The sequence below is a fragment of the Lytechinus variegatus genome, chromosome 17 (genome assembly GCF_018143015.1).
Source record: "Lytechinus variegatus isolate NC3 chromosome 17, Lvar_3.0, whole genome shotgun sequence".
NCBI lineage: Eukaryota > Metazoa > Echinodermata > Echinoidea > Temnopleuroida > Toxopneustidae > Lytechinus > Lytechinus variegatus.
Window position 1 is genome coordinate 11,661,761 of NC_054756.1, and position 23,322 is coordinate 11,685,082.

At 36.6% G+C, this 23,322-nt stretch overlaps 2 protein-coding genes across 2 annotated transcripts in view; one reads left to right on the forward strand and one right to left on the reverse strand.

The window, feature by feature from the left end:
- Positions 1-213: 213 nt before the first annotated feature.
- Positions 214-2,671, reverse strand: LOC121431322 (galanin receptor type 1-like). The gene has a single exon (XM_041628838.1). The coding sequence runs from the start codon at positions 2,337-2,339 to the stop codon at positions 1,110-1,112; it is 1,230 nt and encodes a 409-aa protein (XP_041484772.1). The 5' UTR covers positions 2,340-2,671; the 3' UTR covers positions 214-1,109.
- Positions 2,672-11,290: 8,619 nt separating this feature from the next.
- The window catches only part of LOC121430731, a 51,076-nt gene continuing 39,044 nt past the window's right edge, over positions 11,291-23,322 (forward strand). The window contains exon 1 of the mRNA XM_041628105.1: positions 11,291-11,626. The gene's annotated coding sequence lies outside the window, so the exon portion shown is untranslated. The remainder of the gene's footprint in view (positions 11,627-23,322) is intronic.

The window sequence follows — 23,322 nt, forward strand, 5'->3', positions numbered from 1 at the left end:
CAATAAGCGCATTTAACTGCTTCCACAGATAACACCCGTGTACACAGGCTGTTAACCAATATCATCAGCATCATCATCATCGTCACTATCATAATTATCATCATTATCACTATCGTAATTATCATCATTACTATATCATCAGCATCATCATCACTATCATCACCATCATCGTCATCACTACCATCATAATCATCATCACCATCATCATCATTATCATCATCCAATAAATTAAAAACTAATTCATAACATCTATATCACATTTAATTTTGCGATATGATAATCGTGCTTTGCTTGACATGTTCACGGTTATTTATGCAGGATACGTTTCGAAATGAACTATATATAATTAGGAAAAGAAAACATTTCACTCTCCATGATTGTCCGTGGGTAAAAACCCTACCTCGTTCTTAAAAAAGTGTACAATACTTAAAGCTTGTGAGCTGTTATTTTATTTTCCGCGGACAATATTCATGATATTTGTTTATATTAATGATAATAGTATTGTGCAACATTTATACAGGTAGCGTTTAATACAGTGTTTCTAATTGCTGCATAACACTATTCCAGCATTAGCACGGCGCTACTTTTTGTTGGGAGCTCGAGCATTCTAATAATTTCTTTCTACCTGGTACCCATGTACTACACCTGGGTGGAGAGAGGCAAAGGTAGATATAGACCCATTACTAAACAAATGGCATATCCTGCGGTGGGAATCGAACCCCGGACCTTGAGATTCAAAGGAGACTTCTCCACTGAGCCACAATTCCTCTAGAGTCACGAAAAGAATGAATCAATTCATTCAAAGCATCCTTGGCCAGTAGTATGTATGGTCACCAAAATTAAACAGGCGTTGCTCTAATACCAAACGACAAGGATGTGTAAATCTATTTACAAGTAGAAGCAAAAAAAAGAAGAAAGAATTAATCAATTCATTCAAAGTATCCTTTGCCAGTAGTACTATGTTTGGTCACCAAAATTAAACAGGCGTTGCTCTAATAGTGTTTCTGTGAACGCATGATACTCTACGGCTCTACACATTTTAGTAATTTGTTGTGTTTTTTTTTACACTTTTACCAATCCACGCCTATTGATATCAACATTAAAAAAAACTACGCACTTTGATTCTGTGCAGAGTCACTTGATAGTTGCTTCTCTCTATCACCAAACAGTGGGGCATCGGTGTGCTGAGCTCGGGTAAATAGCTCTCGAACGGCCTTGCGGAATTCCGGGTAGCGGACAGTATAGATGATAGGGTTGGCGCAAGAGTTGCAGAATCCTAGGATAGTGAGAGCACGATTGAAAGGGCTGTAAGGATAAGAATCTGGAATGATTCCAAGATTGAAGCCAAGGTAGAGAGTCTTAGACGGTCCCCAGCATATCAGGAATAGTAGGACCACGATGAAGAGCGTCTGAAGGACACGTTTCTTTGCCATGAGATGGCGAGTGGATGGGTTGGACCTGTCGAGCTGTTTGGACTCACCGAGGTGTAGTCGTGCCTGGTGATGAAGGGCACGCGCTGTCAAGAACTGGAAGGCACTGGTCAGTATCGCAGGAACAAGAAACTCAATTAGATACAGGACCACGCCCATCGCGAGCTGCATCCCTCTCGGATAGATCACGCTGCAGTGCTGGGTAGATGGGTCAACCGTCGAGATGTAGAACAGGAAAGAATTCAGCATAAATCCCGCGAACCAGATGCAGCCGATGGCAGTTGAAATTCTCCTGCGTGAGAGAAGTTCTTTGCAACGGAATGGGTACACGACGGCAATGTAACGTTCGATAGGGATGAAAGTTAGAGTCACAATGGATGCATTCACCGATACCCACATGAATAATGAGGTATAAACTACCTTGCAGTAAAACTCACCAAGAGCCGTTGATGGAACTCGAAGAGGAAAAGGCAGTGGCACCATGAAGATCGAGGTGAAAAGATCCGCACTTGCCAGGGCTCCAACCAGTGTGTCCGTCGACCTACTCTTCGTACGTCTCTGGAACAGGATTGTGATGACAAGAGAGTTGCCAACGATGCCAAGAAGTGCTGAAATCATCTGTAGTATCACCCACCATGACCAGGAAATTGGTTGCCAGTACCAGAAAAATGAAGCAGGTGATGTAGCATTTTCATACCAACTATCGACAGATTCACCCTGGGCGTTCAACGATGGACCACGAACTGAATCTTTCCCGTTTCTTTCTGTCAACATCACAGTATAAGTTTCCATCGAATTGTTGTATAACCAATCTTCTCTTTCTTGGTGAGCGTCACTATCAGAAAATGCGTGTTCACCAGCAGTGCCAAGTAGAGCAGCGGCGAGGATCAAAAATACAATTTCCTTCATATTTCCTTGTTTTTTTATCAAATAACCCTGACATGAGCAAATAAAATTAACGAGGAGACTTTTGAATTCAGGTTAGACATGTATGGTCAGATATGATATTACTGTCATTTATATCCTTACGAAGGTTTAATTTACGGTTGAAAGTTTGAAATCCGCCGAAAAAAATAAATAAATGAGGGTGGGGTTATAAAATACGTTTATGAAATCCCGATAATATGCTTACCAAAACTTTGCTTCATCTGCATTCAGTACAAACGCACGTGACTAAGTGCGATCTTGGAGGGAAACGGAGAACTTGCTCTTTTTGAAAAGAAGGTTAGATCAATATTTTGTTCATGCGTTTTCTGCAATGATGGAGAATCGGTTGCCTTGTTAATTCTTATCAAGGTCAGTTTTTAGATTGTCTGCCTAATGGACACAGATTTCTATCAAATATCGCCCGTTGTTGTCCATTCGATTTGTTTTTATTCTTGTAATCAAAATCCATGCTTAATTTCAATGTATCGCCCTAACGTAGCGAAATCATATTTAGCAAATATCAATACATATCCGCATTACCCCATCTTCCCCTCTCCCTTCATCTTTCCACTTCTCTCCCTCTCCCTCTAGTTTCATTTTTATCTCAGTATTTCCCAGTTCTCCAATTATTCCATCTTTACATTTATATTCATCGTCCTTGCTCCGCTCAAGTTTAGTCTAGAAGTAATAGAAAAGAAAATCAATTATGATCCAAATATTAAGATGACAACGCTGTACGAAAAAAAATAGCAAAGTGCACTTGGCATTATACCAATCATGTAGTAAAACGATGGATCCATATGGCGTTTCCTTTTCGATTTCATAACAAACTTTTAAGTCAAAGATTTATATCATCCAGTGACTGTATGATATTTGTAGGGGCATTCCCTCTTCTCTATCTCTCTGTCTGCCTTTTTTTTGTTCTACTCCATTTACCTTTCCTTTTCTTTTTCTTTTTTTTTTTACCTTTTCCTTCTCCTTTCTTATTCTTTCTCTTTTTCTTTCTTTCCTTCTTTCTTTCTTTCTTTCTTTCTTTCTTTTTTTTTCTTTCTCTCTTTCTTTCTTTCTCTTTCTTTCTTTCTTTCTCCCTTTCTTTCTACTTCTTCGTATTCATTGTCTTCTTCTTCATATTGATGATAAGCAAGCGTCGTTGTTGTAGTTGTTTCCTTTGTGTGTACGACTTTTTTGTGTCATTGCAAATGAATGTGCTCTTTATCCTTTTTTTCTATTAGCATGCGAGCGGGGTGCCGATGCCTGTAAAGGCGCCTGATTAACATGATTAACACATCAAAGACAAGTTATCAATTCCCTGTCACGTCACTTCTTGGGGAAGACATAAAGTACGACGTACTGCTCTTTTATTATCCATGAAAAAAAAATAGTTTTCCATTCCGCTTAAAAAAATCATATCCGGACTTTTCGCTCAAGGCGACGGAGGCGGCCCTCTTTTGAAGAGACTTTTGGCTCCGTCGTAAAAATAAATAAATAAAAAAACCTTCTCGCATCCACAACGGAAACATTCGTGTGTAAAATTGTAACATGGTAGTAGTGGCATCTACGATTTGGGAGGATTGTCGGGAGCCACGAGGGTGTCGTCCTAGCACTCGAGCTAGCTGTGGAAGCAACATAGTAAGCTTGCTTTGTGTATGAATCACGTGCTTTTGATATGCGACGAAGATATCTAGGACGGTAATCTGAGCCGCATATCGATCTGCGCATGCGCGACCTCCTAAAATCTCTACGTACCGCCAAATCTGAAACCGTCATCGAGCAAAATAGCGTCCTCTCCGATATGTAACTTTGACATTGCAGAGCGGCAATTTCTTATTTGCAATTGCATGTAAACAATACATGCGGCATGCACATGTGTCACATATCACATACGTACAGTAATTCCTAGTGCCAAGTCAAGCTTTCATAAATCAACTCATATCTATAGTTAAAAATTACTCAGCTCAGCTCGACAGCACGCTATGAGAAAATGAAAAATCCATATTTTATACTTCGAAATAGAAATATGAGAATAGAGATATTCCGAAAATCATGTTGCCCCATTGTTGGAGGAATTATGTAAGTTCCATTCGATTATGACTCAAGCATTGGCGGATCCAGGATATTCCAAAATGGAGGTGGGGAGCACATTTTCCCAAGGAAAATTTGATAAGCCTCAAAACCCAAAAAGGTTTCCACTTTTCTGCTATTGGGTTTGACTCTCAAAAGGTTAAAAAAATGGGTGGCACAATTATATTGACTATGACTCTCAAGGGAGGGGGGGATGGGTGGGGGCACGGGCTGGAAATAACCCCACCCCCTCCCCCCGATCCGCCAATGGCCTCAAGAACTGCAACTGCGGCATTTCAACACAGAAGTACTAGTGCATGTGCAAAGCTACTTGTGTCCATTTGGCATGTTGGTGTGTATAGGCCTACATTACACATCTCGCGTGCCAACAAAATGCGTGCGAAGCTACTCTGGTTTATTTCGTGTGTGTATTACACAAAGGCATGTGGCTTTTGTCATTGTTACCATAGTAACAACCAGAATTTTGCACACGAACCACATATTGAATGTTGCGATATTGAGACGAAAAGTTTCTACTTATGTAAGTAAAACAGGAGACCTTGCAACGCGCTGGCCAAGGTCATGAAAAATGCCTTCATCACATATCTTTATGGAAGTCAAATACTAATGCATATGTATATACTCCTCATATATTATATTTGTTATATATATATTTATATATATATATATTATATATATATATATATATATATATATATATATATATATGCCATTTTTGTTTTCTTTTAGGTGCCTTTCTCGTATCAATGATTTGGGTATCTAGATATCTCCAAACATAAAACAAATGCCCCAAAACGTACATCATATAATTATGGGAATTAATTTAATCAGTAACACTTGCCCCTTACATTGACATTCATCATGATGATTTCCAGCCTGGTGTTATCTTTACGCGTACGGTTTTGATAGACCAACATTCAGAAAAGATGCCGCAGGAAAAAAATGCAGAATAGAGTTAATTTGCTTTAAAGGGGAATGAAACCTTTGGAACAAATAGGCTTGTGTAGAAACAGAAAAAACCAAAGAATAAGAATAAAGAAAGTCTGTGAAAAATCGGACAAATAGTGAGAAAGTTATGAGCATTTGAATATTACAATCACTAATGCTATGGAGATCCTCATATTGGCAATGCGACAAGGATGTGTGATGTCACTGATGAACAACTTTCCCTCTGGTGGACTATAAAATACCCTCAAAATGTCTCTTTTTGCTTTTTGTTATGATGATACAAACTCTTTATCCATGATGTATTCTTAAAAAATACGTATTACATGCCCTCATGTAGACAGAACACATTATTTATGGATAGATGTGATAAAAGAGGCAATTCTAGTGAAATATATACTAAAGTAATGGTGAGATTTGTTTACAAGTGACATCACACATCTTTGTCGCATTGCCAATTCGCTGTCTCCAAAGCATTAGTGATCGCAATATTCAAATGCTCATAACTTTCTCATTATTTGTCCGATTTTTCTCAAACTTTCGTTGATCTGTTTCTTTGATTTTTCTGTTTTCACACAAGCGATCTTGTTCCAAAGGTTTCATTCTCCTTTGATAGATTTCTCATCCTTATCGGGATTCCTTACTAGATCTTTTACCCCATCCCTTCCGTATTTTTTTTTGTTAAGGTTCATAGCCCACATGAGTGGGGTATATATAAGTATTTTTTTCTTTGTTTTAAGATGCTCTTTTCCCTGTGCGCCCCTCCCACTTTCAACTTCGCTCCGCCGCCCCTGTTGTCATGTATTCCCTTCCCTTCTCTTCCATTCTATTTTTGCCAACAGTTCATCTCATTTTATTCTTAGATGAGTTGTTTTTCAATGATAAAAAGATGACAGGTAGTAATGACGGATCCAGGGGGTGGGGGAGGCTAAAAGGACAAATAAGATTTGTAATGTAAAAATGCCGTTAAATTGGATGTGAGGGGGGGATTCACTACATTTCTTTCAGTCCATATGCGCGAATCCCTTTCATTTTTCAGTAGAATCAAACTTAAGTACTAAAATCATATTAATACACATACACAGAAATGCGATTTCTCATTTTGGCAGCATCTCCTAACTTTATTTTTTTGCAGCAACAGTTTAATCCATAACAACGTTGAATGAGGATGATTATAATCGCTCCAGATTTGACTCAACGAGAGAAAAACAATCAATAAATAAGATAATTTCTTGATACTTAAAGGACAAGTCCACCCCAACAAAAACTTGATTTGAATAAAAAGAGAAAAATCCAACAAGCATAACGCTGAAAATTTCATCAAAATCAAATGTAAAATAAGAAAGTTATAATAAAGTTTCGCTTCATTTTACATAACAGTTAATTGCACATCTCAGTCGGTATGCAAACGAGGGAACTGATGACATTACTCACTATTTCTTATGTATTTTATTATATGAAATATTTTGATTTTTATGTTATTGTCATGTGAAATGAAGTTTCATTCCTCCCTGAACACGTGGAATTCCATTATTTTAACATTTTATCGTTCAGGCAAGGAGGTCCCAATTGCCAAATTCGTAAAAATTGAAATATTGCATAATTCAAACAATAAAAAAACAAAAGAAAAAGTGAGTGACATCGTCAACTCTCTCATTTGGATGTAACTGACTCGTTCATATAACATTTTGTGAAAAATATGCGAAACTTTTAAATGACATAACTTTCTTATTTTACATCCGATTTTGATGGAATTTTCCGCATTTTGCTTGTCTGATTTTTCTCTATTGATTTGACTTGGACTTGACCTTTAAGAAGAGGTTTATTGATTGTTTGCTCTTTTTTCCGTTGCTGCAAATTTAACAAAATCTATTTTGTTCTTTAATACCAACTCCCTAAAAAAACGCTTTCTTATTCCTTGCAGTTATTCTGGTTATATTGGCAATCGGTAACCTCAAGGTAAATCGATTCTTGTATCCTAATCTTGCTAATATTACTTGAAGTTTCCCGGGAAAATGCAATATTAATGTAAACCTATTGAATAGTTCTGCCTACTGCCTTCCCAACCGTACTTAATGTGCCGATTGTTTGCATTGGAAACTGTTTCATTATAACGTCTTTGGCCCTATTTCTTTATTCATTCACTACCGTTTTCATAATAAGATATTTATCAAATAGATGTGAATTCTGTATATTTCTGAAGTTGGGAATATTCAATAATCTTTCTTTTACGTATGGTTATCATTTAATACCTAAATTGCTGTAAAAATGCTTAGTAGATATAACGCAAAAGAGGTTTAACCCATTTTTCTTACTCTGTCGAAAAAAGAGCATTCATAAAGTATTTTAGACGTTCGGAATATTCAATACTCTTTCTTTCATGATTGGTTATTATTATCTTACTCTGTCAACAAGAGTACATTCCGTAAAATAATAAAAATATAGTGACTATGGCCCGTATTCTGAAGTCGGGATTATGTTAAACTCGGGTTTAAAGTTGTGGTTTAATTATGGATAGCCAATTGTTGCATAAATCACTAACATTAGAGATATCATATTTCAGCTACCTTGGCTCTTAAATCATTCATAAATAGGTGATTGTCTTCACCATCGATAAATCAGGAGAGAGAAGAGTAATTACAAGAAACGTACAACTTAATGTTGATACTTTTGGCTTCCCATACTTAAACCACAACTTTAAACCTGAGTTTAAGTTAAACCCGACTTCAGAATACGGGCCAATGCATCTATACTGAAGCTCAGGTACGAAAGTAACCCAATATCCGGTGTGCCATATGCGTGATCGGGCCTAGTGAACAAGTCTGGAATCAGCATAAAATAGCAATTGTTCGCGGAGAGAAACTTCCGCAAGATACAAACAACATCAACATATTATATGTTCTTATAAGCTTCGGATATACGGTCATTTCAGAGATGTTATATCATGGAAAATTCCTTGATAATTATTGTCAAATATCTTTGCTACATGTGGTGAATATTTTCTTACAGAATCTATAACGATATATTGACAAATAAAACATATAAAGTTTGGTGCAATCGCTATATATTTTTATATACACGTAGAATGTTGAGAAAATGGCCTATACATATACAGATGTAAGAGGTAGTTGATACTAACCAGGGCTCTGTCTTACAAAGAGATTCGTTTGATCCGATCAATCGCATCTATGGACGGCCAGCAACGTCTGATGTAATATGCCTGCTTGTTCAAAATATTTTCTAGCTATGATGTATATTCATGCATTAATTGTTTTTCTTAAAAATTTACCGTGCTTCTTTTTGTTTACAAAGGACATTTTGCAAATTTCGTGTAGAAAAATTTATGACACTGATGGATTTCCATAGAGTTACGATTAATTGGATCAATCGTAACTCTTTGTAAGACGGGCACGAGAATTAATTTATTGGTAAGCGCATCAACTGGGTAAATTCCAACTGACATATCTAAGAAGATGATATGCACTCACTAAAAGCAACATTATTGGTTGGTAGGGTGTGGCTTTGATAAGGCGTTATCATTACCATTATTCATTCGTTTTGACCTTTTATTCCCCAAAATATCATGACTATGAATGTACTGACAAGTACACCCTTCCGAACTTTCATGCAAGGATGACCCCCCCCAAAAAAAAAAAATAAATAAATAATGACCGTTGTCTCTGAAATTTTCCTAAACCTGAGTTATTGGGTTGACGAATAAAATGCAAATGTGTCGTTTGTTCAGAGTCAACGCCTCAAACTGCTGTTTTAATTCACTAATTTTCGACAAAGACTTCTTGGTTGTCATTCTAAGGGGCATTTGACAATACATTTTCTGCGTTCTCGAAAGCGTTCTGCGTACCGGCGCGAAAACCCCCTAATCGCAGTGTGCGACTTTACGTAGAGTGCTATGATATTCAACTCGCCATTCTGCAGGCTCCAAACGCCAATGCATTGATAGTGGAGAGATGTAATCGTACATATCACCCTCTACAGTCCATCGTTGACCAGTGCGCTGAGTTGGCCGCTGATCTCCATTTAAAGAGATGCTTTTGGCTGACAATAAGTAATCTAAATAAATAGAGCAAAATTTACTGAGCAAAATGCTGAAAATTTCCTCAAAATCGGATATGAAATTACGGTGTTATTGAATTTTAAAGCAAAGCAATATTTTGTGAAAATAGCTGTTTGCATGTCATCATGAATATTCATTAGGTGAGCTGATGATGTCACATCCAAACTTTCCCTTTTATTATGTTATTACATAGAATCATAATTGTTTCATTTTTCATACATATATGTGAACAATTTAGTTTTTGGCAAATAATTTATATATATAAGAAAGAGAGTTGGACCAAGAACAGACCCCTGTGGAACACCACACGAAATTTTCACGTGCGGAGACATGATGTCTTTGTATTTAACAAACTGAGACCTGTTGCTCAAATAATCCACAAACCATTGGAGCGCAATCCCGCGTATTCCATAATGAGATATTTTTTTTATTATAATATCATGGTTGATGATGTCAAATGACTTTTGAAAATCAATAAAGACTCCTAACGTTATTTCCCCTCCATCTAATGATTTCAGGAGGGCATTACATAAATTGACAACTAATAATTTTGTATTATATTTCTTCCTGAAGCTATATTGGTGTTTTTGCAATACATTGTTACCTTCTAGAAACCTCATCAACCTATCATTAACGATGTTCTAAAATATTTTTGCCAATATAGGTAATACAGAAATAGGTCTATAATTTCCTGGAATCTCCTTTGATCCTTTTTTTATAAATCGGTGTTACTTTAGCAATTTTTAATGCACTTGGTAATTTACCTTCTTGGAGAGATAAATTTAAAATATAATGTAACGGAGCACCGATAATAAGTGTCGACCCAAGTTTCCGATATTATTTCCAAAAGCGGTTCATCCCCTCCCCCCTATGCATCATTCGCATTTCGCATAGAATGCATTTTTTTTGTGATCATTAAATTGCGGGTAATATCCGTAAATTCAAAAGTTATTGTTTTTCATATCGTTTTTGTTCTCTACATATCTATTCTGATGTTCTGTTTTAAATTGCATTAATATTATTGGAAGAAATCATTTACTCATAATCATGTTCCCGTATATGTCCCAAGGTGCGTCAATGTAAAATATTAAAATAAAAAATCGTATGAGTTATCCCGACGCCAAATAAACATATATACTGGGTTTGGGGGATTTTTTTTTGTAACGCTTTGAATATCATATTTTTCCCTGAATATTTTAAAGCGTATGGAGTGATAGGCTGATAGCCTGTAGTGAATGGGGGGGGGGATAATTTGAGGTTTACGCGTAGGTGGGTGTGTCGCTGTGTCGGTGTGAGAGAGGAAAGGACAGTGAGAGAGGGGGGAATAGAGGGAGTGGGCATGAGAGGGGGTAGTGGGACTAAGAGAGAGATAAAGAGAGAAAGGGAGGTGGTAGATAGGGGGAAAGATAGGGGGAGAACAAGTGTGAAAGATATAAAGAGAGAGAGTTGGTTGGAGAACAGTAGAGTGAGGAGGTAGGGGGAGAGACGGAGAAAGAATGAAGGGGAGAGCGGCGCATTGATGGAGAGAAGGGGATGAGTGAGAGGGGTGTAGAGAGAGAGAGGGGGGGGGCGTAGTGAGGGAAAAGGAAGTGATCGACAGGGGGCGACAGAGCAAGAGTGAAACGGAGAGGGGGCGTATAAATAAAGAAAGTGGAAGTGCGAGGGGAAACCCTCAGGTCGCCCCTTTGGCTAGAAAAGTCAGCAAGATAAAAACCGCCTCACCGCAGAGGGTAGGCGTTGAGCGTCGCAAGGAATAGGTTGGAAGGAAGTAGGACGACGCAAACAAACGGGTGAACACGAAGTATGGGGACCCCGTTGCCATGGTAATAAAGTGAGTCACTTGAAGTAAGTCGGCGTCCACGCGTTCCGCAGCCCAGGCAAACATTATCCGTATAGCGTACCTGTTTGTGAATCATGTTTCCAATCGGTTATTCAGTTCGGGGGCAACCGAAATCCGATCTCTTGGAAAATTTTCAGTATTTCCCCCCTCGCTCATAGACAACACAACATGGATGGGTTGGCGATGCTCGGAAAGGTGGATTGATAACGCACTTATTGGTCCATAACACGAAGGTCATTGTCTACGGAATTTTATTGAAATCGTTCGGGTTGTGCCCTCTGGTATCCCCTTTGGTGTTAATGACGTCATCGTTCAAATTTATTTGTGGTAAGTGTTTCTTTGGACTGTTTGTTCGTTGCTTCCATTTCAACTTGCTGATATTGACTTAGTAATTTTCTCAAAATATGAAAATACATGCATGTCCAATAAAAAACCAAGTGTGCAACCAAACAAAAAGGAGAATGTTACGCATAATTTAACTCTGACATGTCTGATGTCAAAATAGGCAATAATATTTAAAATGCGGTTACACTGGATGCTCTGTGGTTTTATGTACATTTGAAATCGACAATATTTATTTATTCATTTATTTATCTTCAAATTAATTGACAGGGTAGCCCATTCACCAATAACTAAAAAAAAGTTATTCACATAAAAAGGCTCGACACGAATAAATTATATAGACAAAACACGCATTTAAATTGAACTAAATAGTCGAAGGTCCGTTAAAAAAAAGAAAACCTGATAGGTTGATGTACTATATTATTTTTTTAAGTTCACCGAAACCAGGAGGTGTTTTCAATAGACAAAAATAAAAAGAAAAACCTTAATCTGCTTCAACATATTATTGTAATCATAGCGGTTTGCTCCATATAGTATTAACGTCATCGATACTGGTTATAAAGTTTGACATGTTTGAATGGTTTGGCTGTAGATGTTTGATAATAATAACCAAAAAATTGCTTGATCGGACGAGGCAATCACAAAAGTGTGTGTGTGGGGGGGTGGTTGGGTGTGTGTTCAGTGTGTGTGTGTGTGTTGGGCTTAATGATGATAAACATGCTTCAATAACGCTCATTACAGTGATTCTGAGCGCTGCATAATATTACCCTGGCTTAAACACGGCTACTCTTGAGGAATTCATTCCAACCGGAACCCATTTACTACCCCTGGGTGGAGATTGGCAAATGTAGATAAACGTCTTACCAAAGGCTGCGAGTGCTGTTGTTGGACCTTGTGGTTCAAAGTCGGAGAATTATTCACCACTATACCTTTGGGAAACCACCATCGACTTTTTTTTCAAGTAAATACCCCATTGTTTTCTGTCCATTTCATTCAATAGCATCATCATCGTCACCATCATCACCACCATCATCATCATCATCACCACCATCATCACCATCATCATCATCACAGTCATCGCCATCACCATCATTATTGTCATCATCATCATCATAATCGTGCTCGGTGTCGGAGTTCATTCTGCGTAATGCCACCCAACACTAGATCCATCCAGGGTGTAGGATTTGTAGGCCAACAAAAACCAAACTGTCATGTCAGAGATATCCGATAATTGGATTACCCCCACTCATCTTGGCTCAAATACCATCCATTGTTTCAAATCCTATGTATTTCAATAATTTGGACGACGACTAAAGGAGACTTCTATATACAGATTGGAATGAATCTTTATAAGTCTAAAAATAAAAATATATCCACAAAATCACACCTAATTAACCTTTATATATGTATTTTTTCGACGGTCGTTCAAGAACAATATTTGAAACGAATGCAATATAGTGAAATGAAAACAACCACATTGAAGCGGAATTGCATTTTGAACAGTATATTTTTTTCTTGATAGGTGTATATGCCTTTGGATGTTGCACTTTTGGATGAGAGATTCTTAGAATTAGACTTGCAGAAATGTGTACTTTCAATATACTTTCTCAGAATACAATGATGTAGTAACTATGTACGTTTATAAATTACACAACGAGAAAATTGACCAGTAGTTAAAAAAAAAGAAAACTAAAGAAAACTAAACTTATTGCAGAATTGTGATGGAAGGATGGCCCACCAGGAGTGGGTATTTGAAACAGAGGAAGGTTTTCGAAAAAAAAATGTTTCGATTGAGCAAAACAAGCAAGATCAGTATTCATTTATAAACAAATATATAATCACCAATTTGACGTGTGACATGTTGCATCAGTCAGATTTTACTTAGAATTTGATTTAAAAAAATAAATGTAAATAAAGGTGAAAAATACTGTAAGATCTGTTGCCCTCAATAAAATCATTATTATAAAACTCACGGGGCGTTGTCCCCAAACCCCTTCATTGCGCAACTGAAATTGACTGAGCAAGGGTATTTAAAGGCATTGGGTACATCATGTACATCGCAGTAGTTCTTCAGACCGATTACGTAACAATACAAATGCTTCAGTATCCGTTTAATTAAGACTAGATCATCAAGCTTCCCCTCTCACTTCTCTTATAATTCTCATTGATGCTATTTTTACAGTTACAGTTACTGAGGTAGCTACACATGTAATTTGTTAGGGGAATGGGAGAGACACAATACGACTGTTTGACACGCATGTTTCATGCACGTCTGGCACCTTAACATTTAGCCTATTCGTCGTTGCTTCTTTGAAATAAACTTTTTGGAGTACGACCGTTTCATTCCAGGACTGGTACCCGTGGACAAGAAAGGACATTGAAGTTACCCTTCAAGTTATAAACAATTTGAATTAAAGCTTTATTTGAACACTACAACAAAACGTTATTTTCCACGCACGAACATTTTGGTTTGACATTTCAGACTTCATAATTATATTAGAAAGAGCGGGTGAATGTTAATGATATAAGGAAACCAATGATCGTGATGATGAGGGATCTTCCAATCTTAAAAGGAAAGGGGGATTAAGCAATAAGATTGATCTAAATGGGTAATGAAAAGTGACACATGATATACATGATAACGTTGTGTGTGTGTGTGGGGGGGGGTCATCAATAATCACATAGAATAAGATGGCTGAAATAAAATATGTGCTGAATGAGAGCAGGGTAAATCAATTTTAGAAAAAACTAGATTTGAAATGTGAGATGGAAAGAAAACAGTATAAAAGGGGAAAGACAGCACGAGAGAGAGAGAGAGAGAAACGGGACAGAATGGACCGAGTGAGGGAAGGGGGGGGGGGGAGGCACTAGATACAGAGAAACTATGTACACTGCAAAATCTCCGGTATTGATTTAACACCAGCCCGGATTCTATATATGTCCAAACCAGAAAAGTGTTAAACAACACCAATCTCGTTTGGGTCTAACACCAGAAAGGTGTTTATACAACACCAATTAAAACAGCATCGGTTTGATTCCAAACTGGTGTTATTTCCATTCTTCTCTGATGGGGACAGAGGTGATGAGGGAGAGGGGCGGGGAGAGAGATGGGGGGAGCAGGGGGAGGTATATATACAAAGAAGGTGATAGAAATAGAAATAGCCAGATAAGAGAAAGAGGGGGTGTGGGGGTATAAAAAGTTCAATCAACCCTCGATCAATTTAAAACATCCCAACCTCAGCTTAACTCTTTGGCATTTCATGAAGTATAGCTAATCTCAAAATAGATTTATCCTTAAGTCAACATCTGAATCAAGGAAATGAAGGTGAACAGATTCGAACCTCAAACATGTTAATAGATTACACCGCAAGTTTAAGACGATGCATTTCAATAAATGAAGCGAAAGTCAACAAACAAATATCAGTGATCGGTGTTTGTGAAAACAGCTTTGTATGCTGTTACGTTTCTGCAGAAGTTATGCTGACAATTTCTCTTGTAACAAAAACAAATTCAAGCAATATTTTACTTACACGGTCTGTCATGGCGGCTACGTAGTAAGCACCACGCTAAGTTTATACCTCACAAATTAAGTCATTTGATCTACATTTCTCTTCGGTTTTCAAGCCTCTACAATGTCAAAGAAACAAAAACGTCAGGACACTCCAACCAAGGCACAAGGTAACTCCAAAAATAAGTTGTTTAAGGAGAATTCAATGCATGTTTCGAATGCCATGAGTGCCGAAGTTTGCAGCGGTAATGCGGCGACCTTACACGCCGAAATCGTCGGTGCTGAGGAGAGCCGGGCGCCTGCCTGGTTTCAAGCCTATGAACTAAGGCTCGAGAAACGCTTCGATTCGCTGCGGGTGCAGATGTCAGAGGTGAGAGAAGAGTTAGAATTTCATGTAGCGGATTGTGATGAGAAGGTGAAAGCACTAGAGAAGGAGCTGGCGAGATGTTGGGAGAAAGTTGACGATCTAGAGAACAGATCTAGGCGTAATAACGTAGTATTTTTCAACATTCCAGAAGGCAAGGAGGGTGATGGAGGGTGCAAGAAGTTCCTGCTTGGCTTTTTGAGCAAGGTAGATCCAAGTCTTGCTGGAGTCGGCATTGAAAGGGCTCACCGTACACCAACAGGACCCCGTCCACAGCAATCAGGTGCAGATGGAAAGGTCAAGGACAGACCAATCCATGTGTGCTTCTCTTCCTATCAGGAGAAAGAGAAAGTATTCAAGACCTGCGTAGGGGTATTCAAGAAGGATTTCACTTATGAAGGCAGACGTCTTTTTGTTGGAAATGACTTAAGCCACCGAGTCCAAGCTGAGAGGAAGGCATTGCTCCCCCACCTGAAGAAGTTGCGAGAAGAAGGAAAGAACAGTCAGACCGCAGGTCCCTATGCTAATGAGCAAAAAGGCCAGATTCATCCAAATCATCTCGTGGCTGAATCCTCCTCCTTGCAAAATCTCGTGATTCGTGAGATTTTCTTTCACTAAGAATTTACCTGTTTTAACCTCAAGTTAAATGAAATATTATTGCACCATCAGATAGAGTAAAAGTTACTCTTTCATATTGGTCATTTATTTTGTATACAATATTTTGTTAAATAAGTAAATATCTGGCCTGAAAATGTGCCTCAAACTTGAATTTTCTTCCTCTGTTTTCTTTTGCAAATTGTGCAAAACTTTTTATTTTGAGCCTCAATGATATCTATATCACCATAAAGCTGAACTTCTGTACTTTCTCACAATGCCACTCTTGATATGCGGCACCTTTTAATCGGGTCAAGATCACACTTTTCCCACCAAGGTACAAGACGAGATTTCTGAAATTTTGTACTTGCATGAAATCCAGAGTTCTGATTGGCTGGAAAAGGTTCACAGAAAAACAGGCGCGGGGTATTTGAGGAGATTACCACATGGGAAGTGTGACCTTCCCACGAACCCAGGCACTGGGACCGTTGGAATTTGCCATTGTGTGGTCTCTTTGACCAATCAGAGTGCAGTATTCTTGCTTTCAAACTGCTTTATGTACTTGGCAAATGAAAAGTGTGATCTTGACCCGATTAAACCAATTCTTATTTTGAAACCTATATCGTTTCAAAGCATACATATTCAGCTTTATCATGATATAAAAATCATTTGGGCTCAAACAGAAATAAAGTGTGAAAATAGCAGCTTTTGTCAGGTGAAAATATTTATTTTTTAGCATATTTTAGATCAAACTTTTAACCTATATTATAAAATCTTTGAATAAATCCAAACACATGACATGAAAGAATGATTCTTTGTCTTTACAATGATACCAAATTCATGAAATTCGATGCACAATGAGAGCAGCAATGACCGAATGAAAAGAGGTGTTTTGGTCCGCATCAAGCTCATTAAATATGCAAAACATCTCAAGTCATGAATATCACTTGGATGAAAGAAGCCACTTTTTGGGGACCTGCAGTCTGACTGAGAAGGCTTTCTTCGTATATCCCGCCAAGATAAAGTATGTGGAGGGAAATTCCCTGAAGCTATTTACTCCATAGACATTTTGACATCATAGACATTATGACATTATAGTCGTCGTGACATTACTATGGTTAACCGTTTTTGTTTTTGTTTTTCAGTACACGCATTTTGTAAACACTCCTTACTTTTGAGGAGAGTAGGGGAAGTTAAGGGAGTTGGTAGCTTACCTCTGTGAAGAGAAAGTTATATTTGTCAGTATTTGTGAGGTATTACAAAGCTATGAGAATGTCGGAGGGGTATTTTTGTAGTGGATTACTACTATATTGTTTTTGTTTGTTGTTCATTCATACAAGATCTTTGTTAGGTGTTATGTGTTCATTGTTAAATGTTCATGTATGTGTTGTCTGTCTGTCATGTTTTTGTTATGTCTTTATGTTGTCTCTCATGTATCTTAAAGAATATATGTATGTACAACAACCAGAATTGGTGATAAATTGCATTTTAGGTGAATTCTATGGGTTTTCTGATAAGAGTGCAGTGGTAAGAGAAAAAATGTGTTTGGTAGTCCACGTAAAATGGCTTTAGATATCATTACCTTCAACTGCAGGGGTTTACAAAACAATTTCAAGAGGAAAAAGTTATTTTCTTTTTTTCATGAGAAAAAGTATGATATTTTATTTTTACAGGAAACCCACTCCCAAGCCAGGGATGAAAATTTTTGGAAAACCCAGTGGGGGGGCCAAGCTTGTTTTTGTAGTTTTTCTACCCAAAGTAGAGGAGTAGCAATATTGTTTAAGCCTTCCCTAAATTTGAAGATCTTATCTTGTATTTCAGATGAGGATGGAAGATATATCATATTACAAATTGAAATGGATAAATCAGTATTTATTTTGGTGAATGCATATGGCCCAAATCAAGATAGCCCATACTTTTTTATTGAAGTATTTGAAAACTTATGTGAACTAGGTAGCTCTAATATTATATTTGCTGGGGATTTGAACATAGCTTTGGGTCCAATGGATTATAAAGGTTCAAAAAAGCATCATAGCAATGTTCATGCTAAAGAAATGTTTGATTTATATGCAGAAGACTTTAATCTAGTAGATGTTTGGAGGAGGGAGCATGAAAGGGAATATGGCTTTACTAGACATCAACAAAGTCCTACTGTATTTTCAAGGATTGATTATATTTTTGTATCAAGTGACTTGATTAGTATGGTTAAAGAATCTGATATACGAGGGGGTATATGCTCTGACCATTCAATTGTTTTTATGACACTTTTGTTGGGTCACCCTCCTCGAGGAAGGGGATATTGGAAATGTAATTGCAATTATTTGAGACATGATGCTGAGTTTTGTAGTTTCATTAAGGAAAGGATCAAAGAATTTAAAGAAATTCATAGGTCGTCAGAGCAGAACCCCAATATTATCTGGGATGCATTTAAATGTTATATAAGTGGTTTTTGTATTGAATACTCTAGTAGAAAACAGAAAGAAGGGAATAGAACTAAAGACAATTTGTTAACACAGATCTCAGAACTTAAACAGAAACTTCCACAATGCCAAAATAAGAACTATGTAAATGACAAAAACCAGGATTTATTTGCAGAGTTAGCCAGTCTAGAAAAGGATTTGAATGAAATCCTTGATAAGGAAACAGCAGGCTTAATTGTGAGGTCAAGAATAAAGTGGGCAGAGCATGGTGAAAAGAGCTCAAAATATTTTTGCAATTTGGAAAAAAGGAATAATGAAAAGAAAACAATTCGGCAGCTTAAATTGGATAATGGTGAAATTAAGGTGGCTACTGATAAAATTCTTAAGGAATTACATTTATTTTTTGAGTCTCTCTATTCATCTAATTACTCTAAAGATGATTCTGAAACAGCTTCCCGATTTCTTTCTGGCCTTGATATTCCACAACTGTCCCAGAATGATGTGTCCCGCTTAAATTCTCCAGTAACCAAGGCCGAAATATGGTTAACTTTGAAGTCTATGGCAGTTAACAAGACCCCTGGCCTGGATGGCCTACCTGTAGAATTTTATATTGTGTTCTTTAATGATATAGTAGATATGTTGATGAAATCATATGAATTCTCTTTTGCCAATGGTTTGCTTTCTCAATCCCAAAGAGATGGAGTAATAACCCTTTTGCCCAAAGAGGGTAAAGATCCTTTATATGTTAAGAACTATCGCCCTATATCTCTGTTAAATGTTGACTATAAATTGATAGCTAAAATTATGAGTAATCGCTTGAAAAAAGTGCTGAATTCTCTAATCCATCCGGATCAACAGGGTTTTTTAGCAGGACGTAATATAAGTGCTAATATTCGCACTATTATTGATATTATTGAGTATGCAGATTTTGTAGATATTCCAGGTTCGATAGTGCTGTTGGATTTTGAAAAAGCTTTTGATCGTGTAGAACATGAATTTTTATTTAAGGTGCTGGAGTATTTTAATCTTGGAGGGAATTTCACTAATTGGGTGAAAACATTTTACAATAACAGAGTTAGCTATGTGACTAACAATGGATTTTTGTCTCGTCCCATTTCAATGTCAAGAGGCATTTTTCAAGGTTGCCCTATTTCTCCTTATCTGTTTGTCTTAGCCATAGAAACTCTAGCAATAGCATTAAGAGATAATCATGATATACATGGTATTAAGATAGGGAACCTGGAGAAAAAGGTCAGTTTGTTTGCAGATGATACTATATGCTTTTTGAATGGAGATATCGATTCTTTTCTCAATTTATTTGAAGCTTTACATTATTTTTCTACCTTCTCAGGATGCAGAATAAATGTAGCAAAATCTGAAGCCATTCATGTTGGCAGTTTAAAGAATAGTGGTTTAACCCCCTTCCAGGAGGAAGGATTAAAATGGAATTCTAGAACATTTAAAGCTCTTGGGGTTACATTTTCTTTACAAATTAAGTCCCTTTACGAACTCAATTTTCCTCCAAGATTGAAAAAGATGGAACAAACCATTAATTGTTGGCGACAAAGAGGTATTTCTTTATTGGGCAAAATAACAGTTATTAAGTCACTTATACTACCACAACTTTTGTATTTATTTTCAGTCTTATGTATTGATATTCCTAAAACCTTCTTCAAGAAATTAAACAGCTTATTGTTTCGATTTATTTGGAGTAATGGAAATGACCGTGTAAAGAGGAGTATATTATGTAACCAGTATGAAGAAGGTGGTCTCAAAATGATTGATCCATTTTTGTATGCTAAAGCGCAGAAAATGGTGTGGGTAAAACTTTTTTTTGATGAAAGTTATAGTAATTCTTGGAAATGTATTGAAATAGAAATGTTGAAAATTTTTAATGAGGATCATCTTGTATTGTGGAAAACTGAGGCACCTCATTGCGTTTTGAGAAGAATAGGAAACTGTCAAATAGCAGCAACTTTAGGTATTTGGTATGAGTATAGGTCTGCAATGATGAAAGACATGAATTTACATCATTATCATTTACAAGACTATTTATGGTGGAACAAAAATGTCAGTGTAAAACATAGACCTTTTTTTTACTATCCAGTATGGCAGCAAAGAGGTATTCATACTATCTGTCAATTGTATTATGGATTCAATAGGGTAAAAACATTTGAGGAGTTAGTGTTGGATTTTGATATTCCCATTGAGGATAGAAGGAAATATGATTCACTATTGAATGCTATTTATTTAGACTGGTTTCTTGATCCAAAACAGGTAACAGAAGACTTGTTTGATTCAATTTTATCACGGTTGGTAAAATCTTGTAAGGTTCCAAAACATGCTTATGATGTCTTGAGAAGTAAAGAATTTGTGTCTTGTGAAAGGATAGAAAGCAAATGGGAAGAATGGTTAGGTTTGGATTCCAATGACATTGATTGGCCAGCAGTCCACAAGAGAAATTTCAGATGTACTATAGAGACCCAGTTAAAGTCATTTTATTTCAAATTATTTCATAATGCTATTGCAGTGAAGTGTTTCTTATTTAAAATCGATAGAAGTGAATCACCACTGTGCTATTTTTGTGGTATATACCCTGAAACTTTAAAACATATTTTTTGTGAATGTGAAAAGGTCTTACCATTTAGAAAGAAGCTCACAGACTACATTGATAGTATTATTCATGAAACAACAGTCTATCCTGATATCAGTTTTATTTTTGGTTTTGATATTGGTGGCAAACATGATATGCGTATTAATTTCCTATTTTTATGTCTTAAATTCTATATTATGAGATGCAAGTTTCAAGAAATTGATTTAAACTTTCAGGCTTTCATAACCTTTGTCAAAGTAAAACAGAAAACAGAATACTATATAGCTGAAAAGAATGATAAGTTGGCACTGCATTTCAAGAAGTGGTCCTTTAATGTAGATTAATGCTTATCCCTCACAAAATTATTGTTTTCTCCATATTCTGGAATCTGGATGCCTTTATGTATTTTTTATTTATTGATTAATTTATTTACCTATTTATTTATTCTTTATCTTTTTGCTACTGAGAGAATCGTGTTTGTCCTGTGTATGTGTCGTCTTGTCATCAGTTGTGTAGATATTTTGTGTAGATATCTTAAGTACAGTAGCTATGGAGTTTTGTTGTTATTGTATATATTATTTTGTTTTACAATAAAAACATAAATACAAAAAAATATTTTACTTACACTACAAATCAGTAGTCAATATACCTTTACCTCTCTGGGGGGAAAAATAATAGTTTTATATAATAAAATACGAAAGAAAATAAGTGGGGAGGATGACATCATCAGGTCCTGCATTACATAAGACTTGCATAGAATCGTTTAAGCGAAAGAATGCAGAAGAGTGTATTGTCATATCTAAATTTTGTTGAAAATTTCAGTTTTTTTATTCATCTGAATTCAGTCTGTTCAAATCATATTATCTTTAGCCTGGAGTAGACCTTTAAGGGGAAGTTCAACATGAAAATGGGTGGAGCAGGGAAGTAGAGGCAGTAAAAGAAATGAATAAAAGAAAGAAAGAAATCTGGTGAAATTCAACTATTTCGAAATAGATTTTATATAACTTTTGACAACAATTATACCTGATTTACAAATATTGGCATTCATTTAGGATTAAATTCAGTTGCTGTCTGTGATATCTTCTCCAAATAGGGATTATAAATGTTGATATACAATAATAAACGGTTAAACCACATTAATTAATCTCTCTTGGACCACAGGCACAATCACGACGATGAAAATTAAATCATCCATGCTATAAATACATTGCAAATCCTTTCATTATTATTTTGCACAGCATCTTCATTGGTATATTTTCCCATGAACTTCAGGAATACAATAAAACGTATAATATTTTGCTTGTGTTTATAAAGTTCACTGTCACAATTATTAGAGAACGCAACGTTCCTACATTGAATGCTTCAGACCCCTGCTTAATAATTTGTGTTTGTGTAGTTGTTTAAAGTGTAATGTTGTTGGCAGTATATAATAATGATAATAATAATAATAATATTAATAATAATAATAATATATAATAATAATAATTGGCATTTATATAGCGCTTTATCAATCTACGACTGTTAGAAGCGCTTCACAATTATCATTACCCGGTCACTGTATTCATAGCATTCCAAGCAGCCTGTTAGGCGCAAACTTACTAAACCAACCACAATGACGGCTGTTTCCTACGGGTACCCAATTAGCACCTGGGTGAGAGTGGCAAAGTGTGGATTGACGCCTTGCCAATTAAGGGCGCTAGGCCATGGTGGGATTCGAACACACGACCCTCTGATTACAAGGCGAGAGTCAGAACCGCTACACCACGGCGCTTCCTCTCTGCCCAACCCCCTCGTATTATGCCCTACAGTCATACTTTATAGAATCGACCATTCAACTGATTGATGGTGCATGTTTAGGTACCTTTTTGAAAGTTCACATTTCAAACATCAACACTAATAAAGGTTTAAGTGATTGGTTAAAATTGGTTTGACTTTTAAAAAATATGAGCAAGAAGTTTACACTTGTCACCTGTGTCTGTGATATGTTACAAAAATGAAGCCCAGAAAAAAAATGCGTTCGAAAATAATTATTTAGTGCTTCAAAAATTGAAATATAAAGTGACCGGAAACACCATCTTAATTTCATCCCATACACTTATGTGTACTATTTAAGACGCCTATTTACAAAATCGGGGTTTGCTTCGTAGTTTTAGCTTTTCATTCTCAATAATGGTTGTTTTCAGGGTTTATTAGTTCTAATAC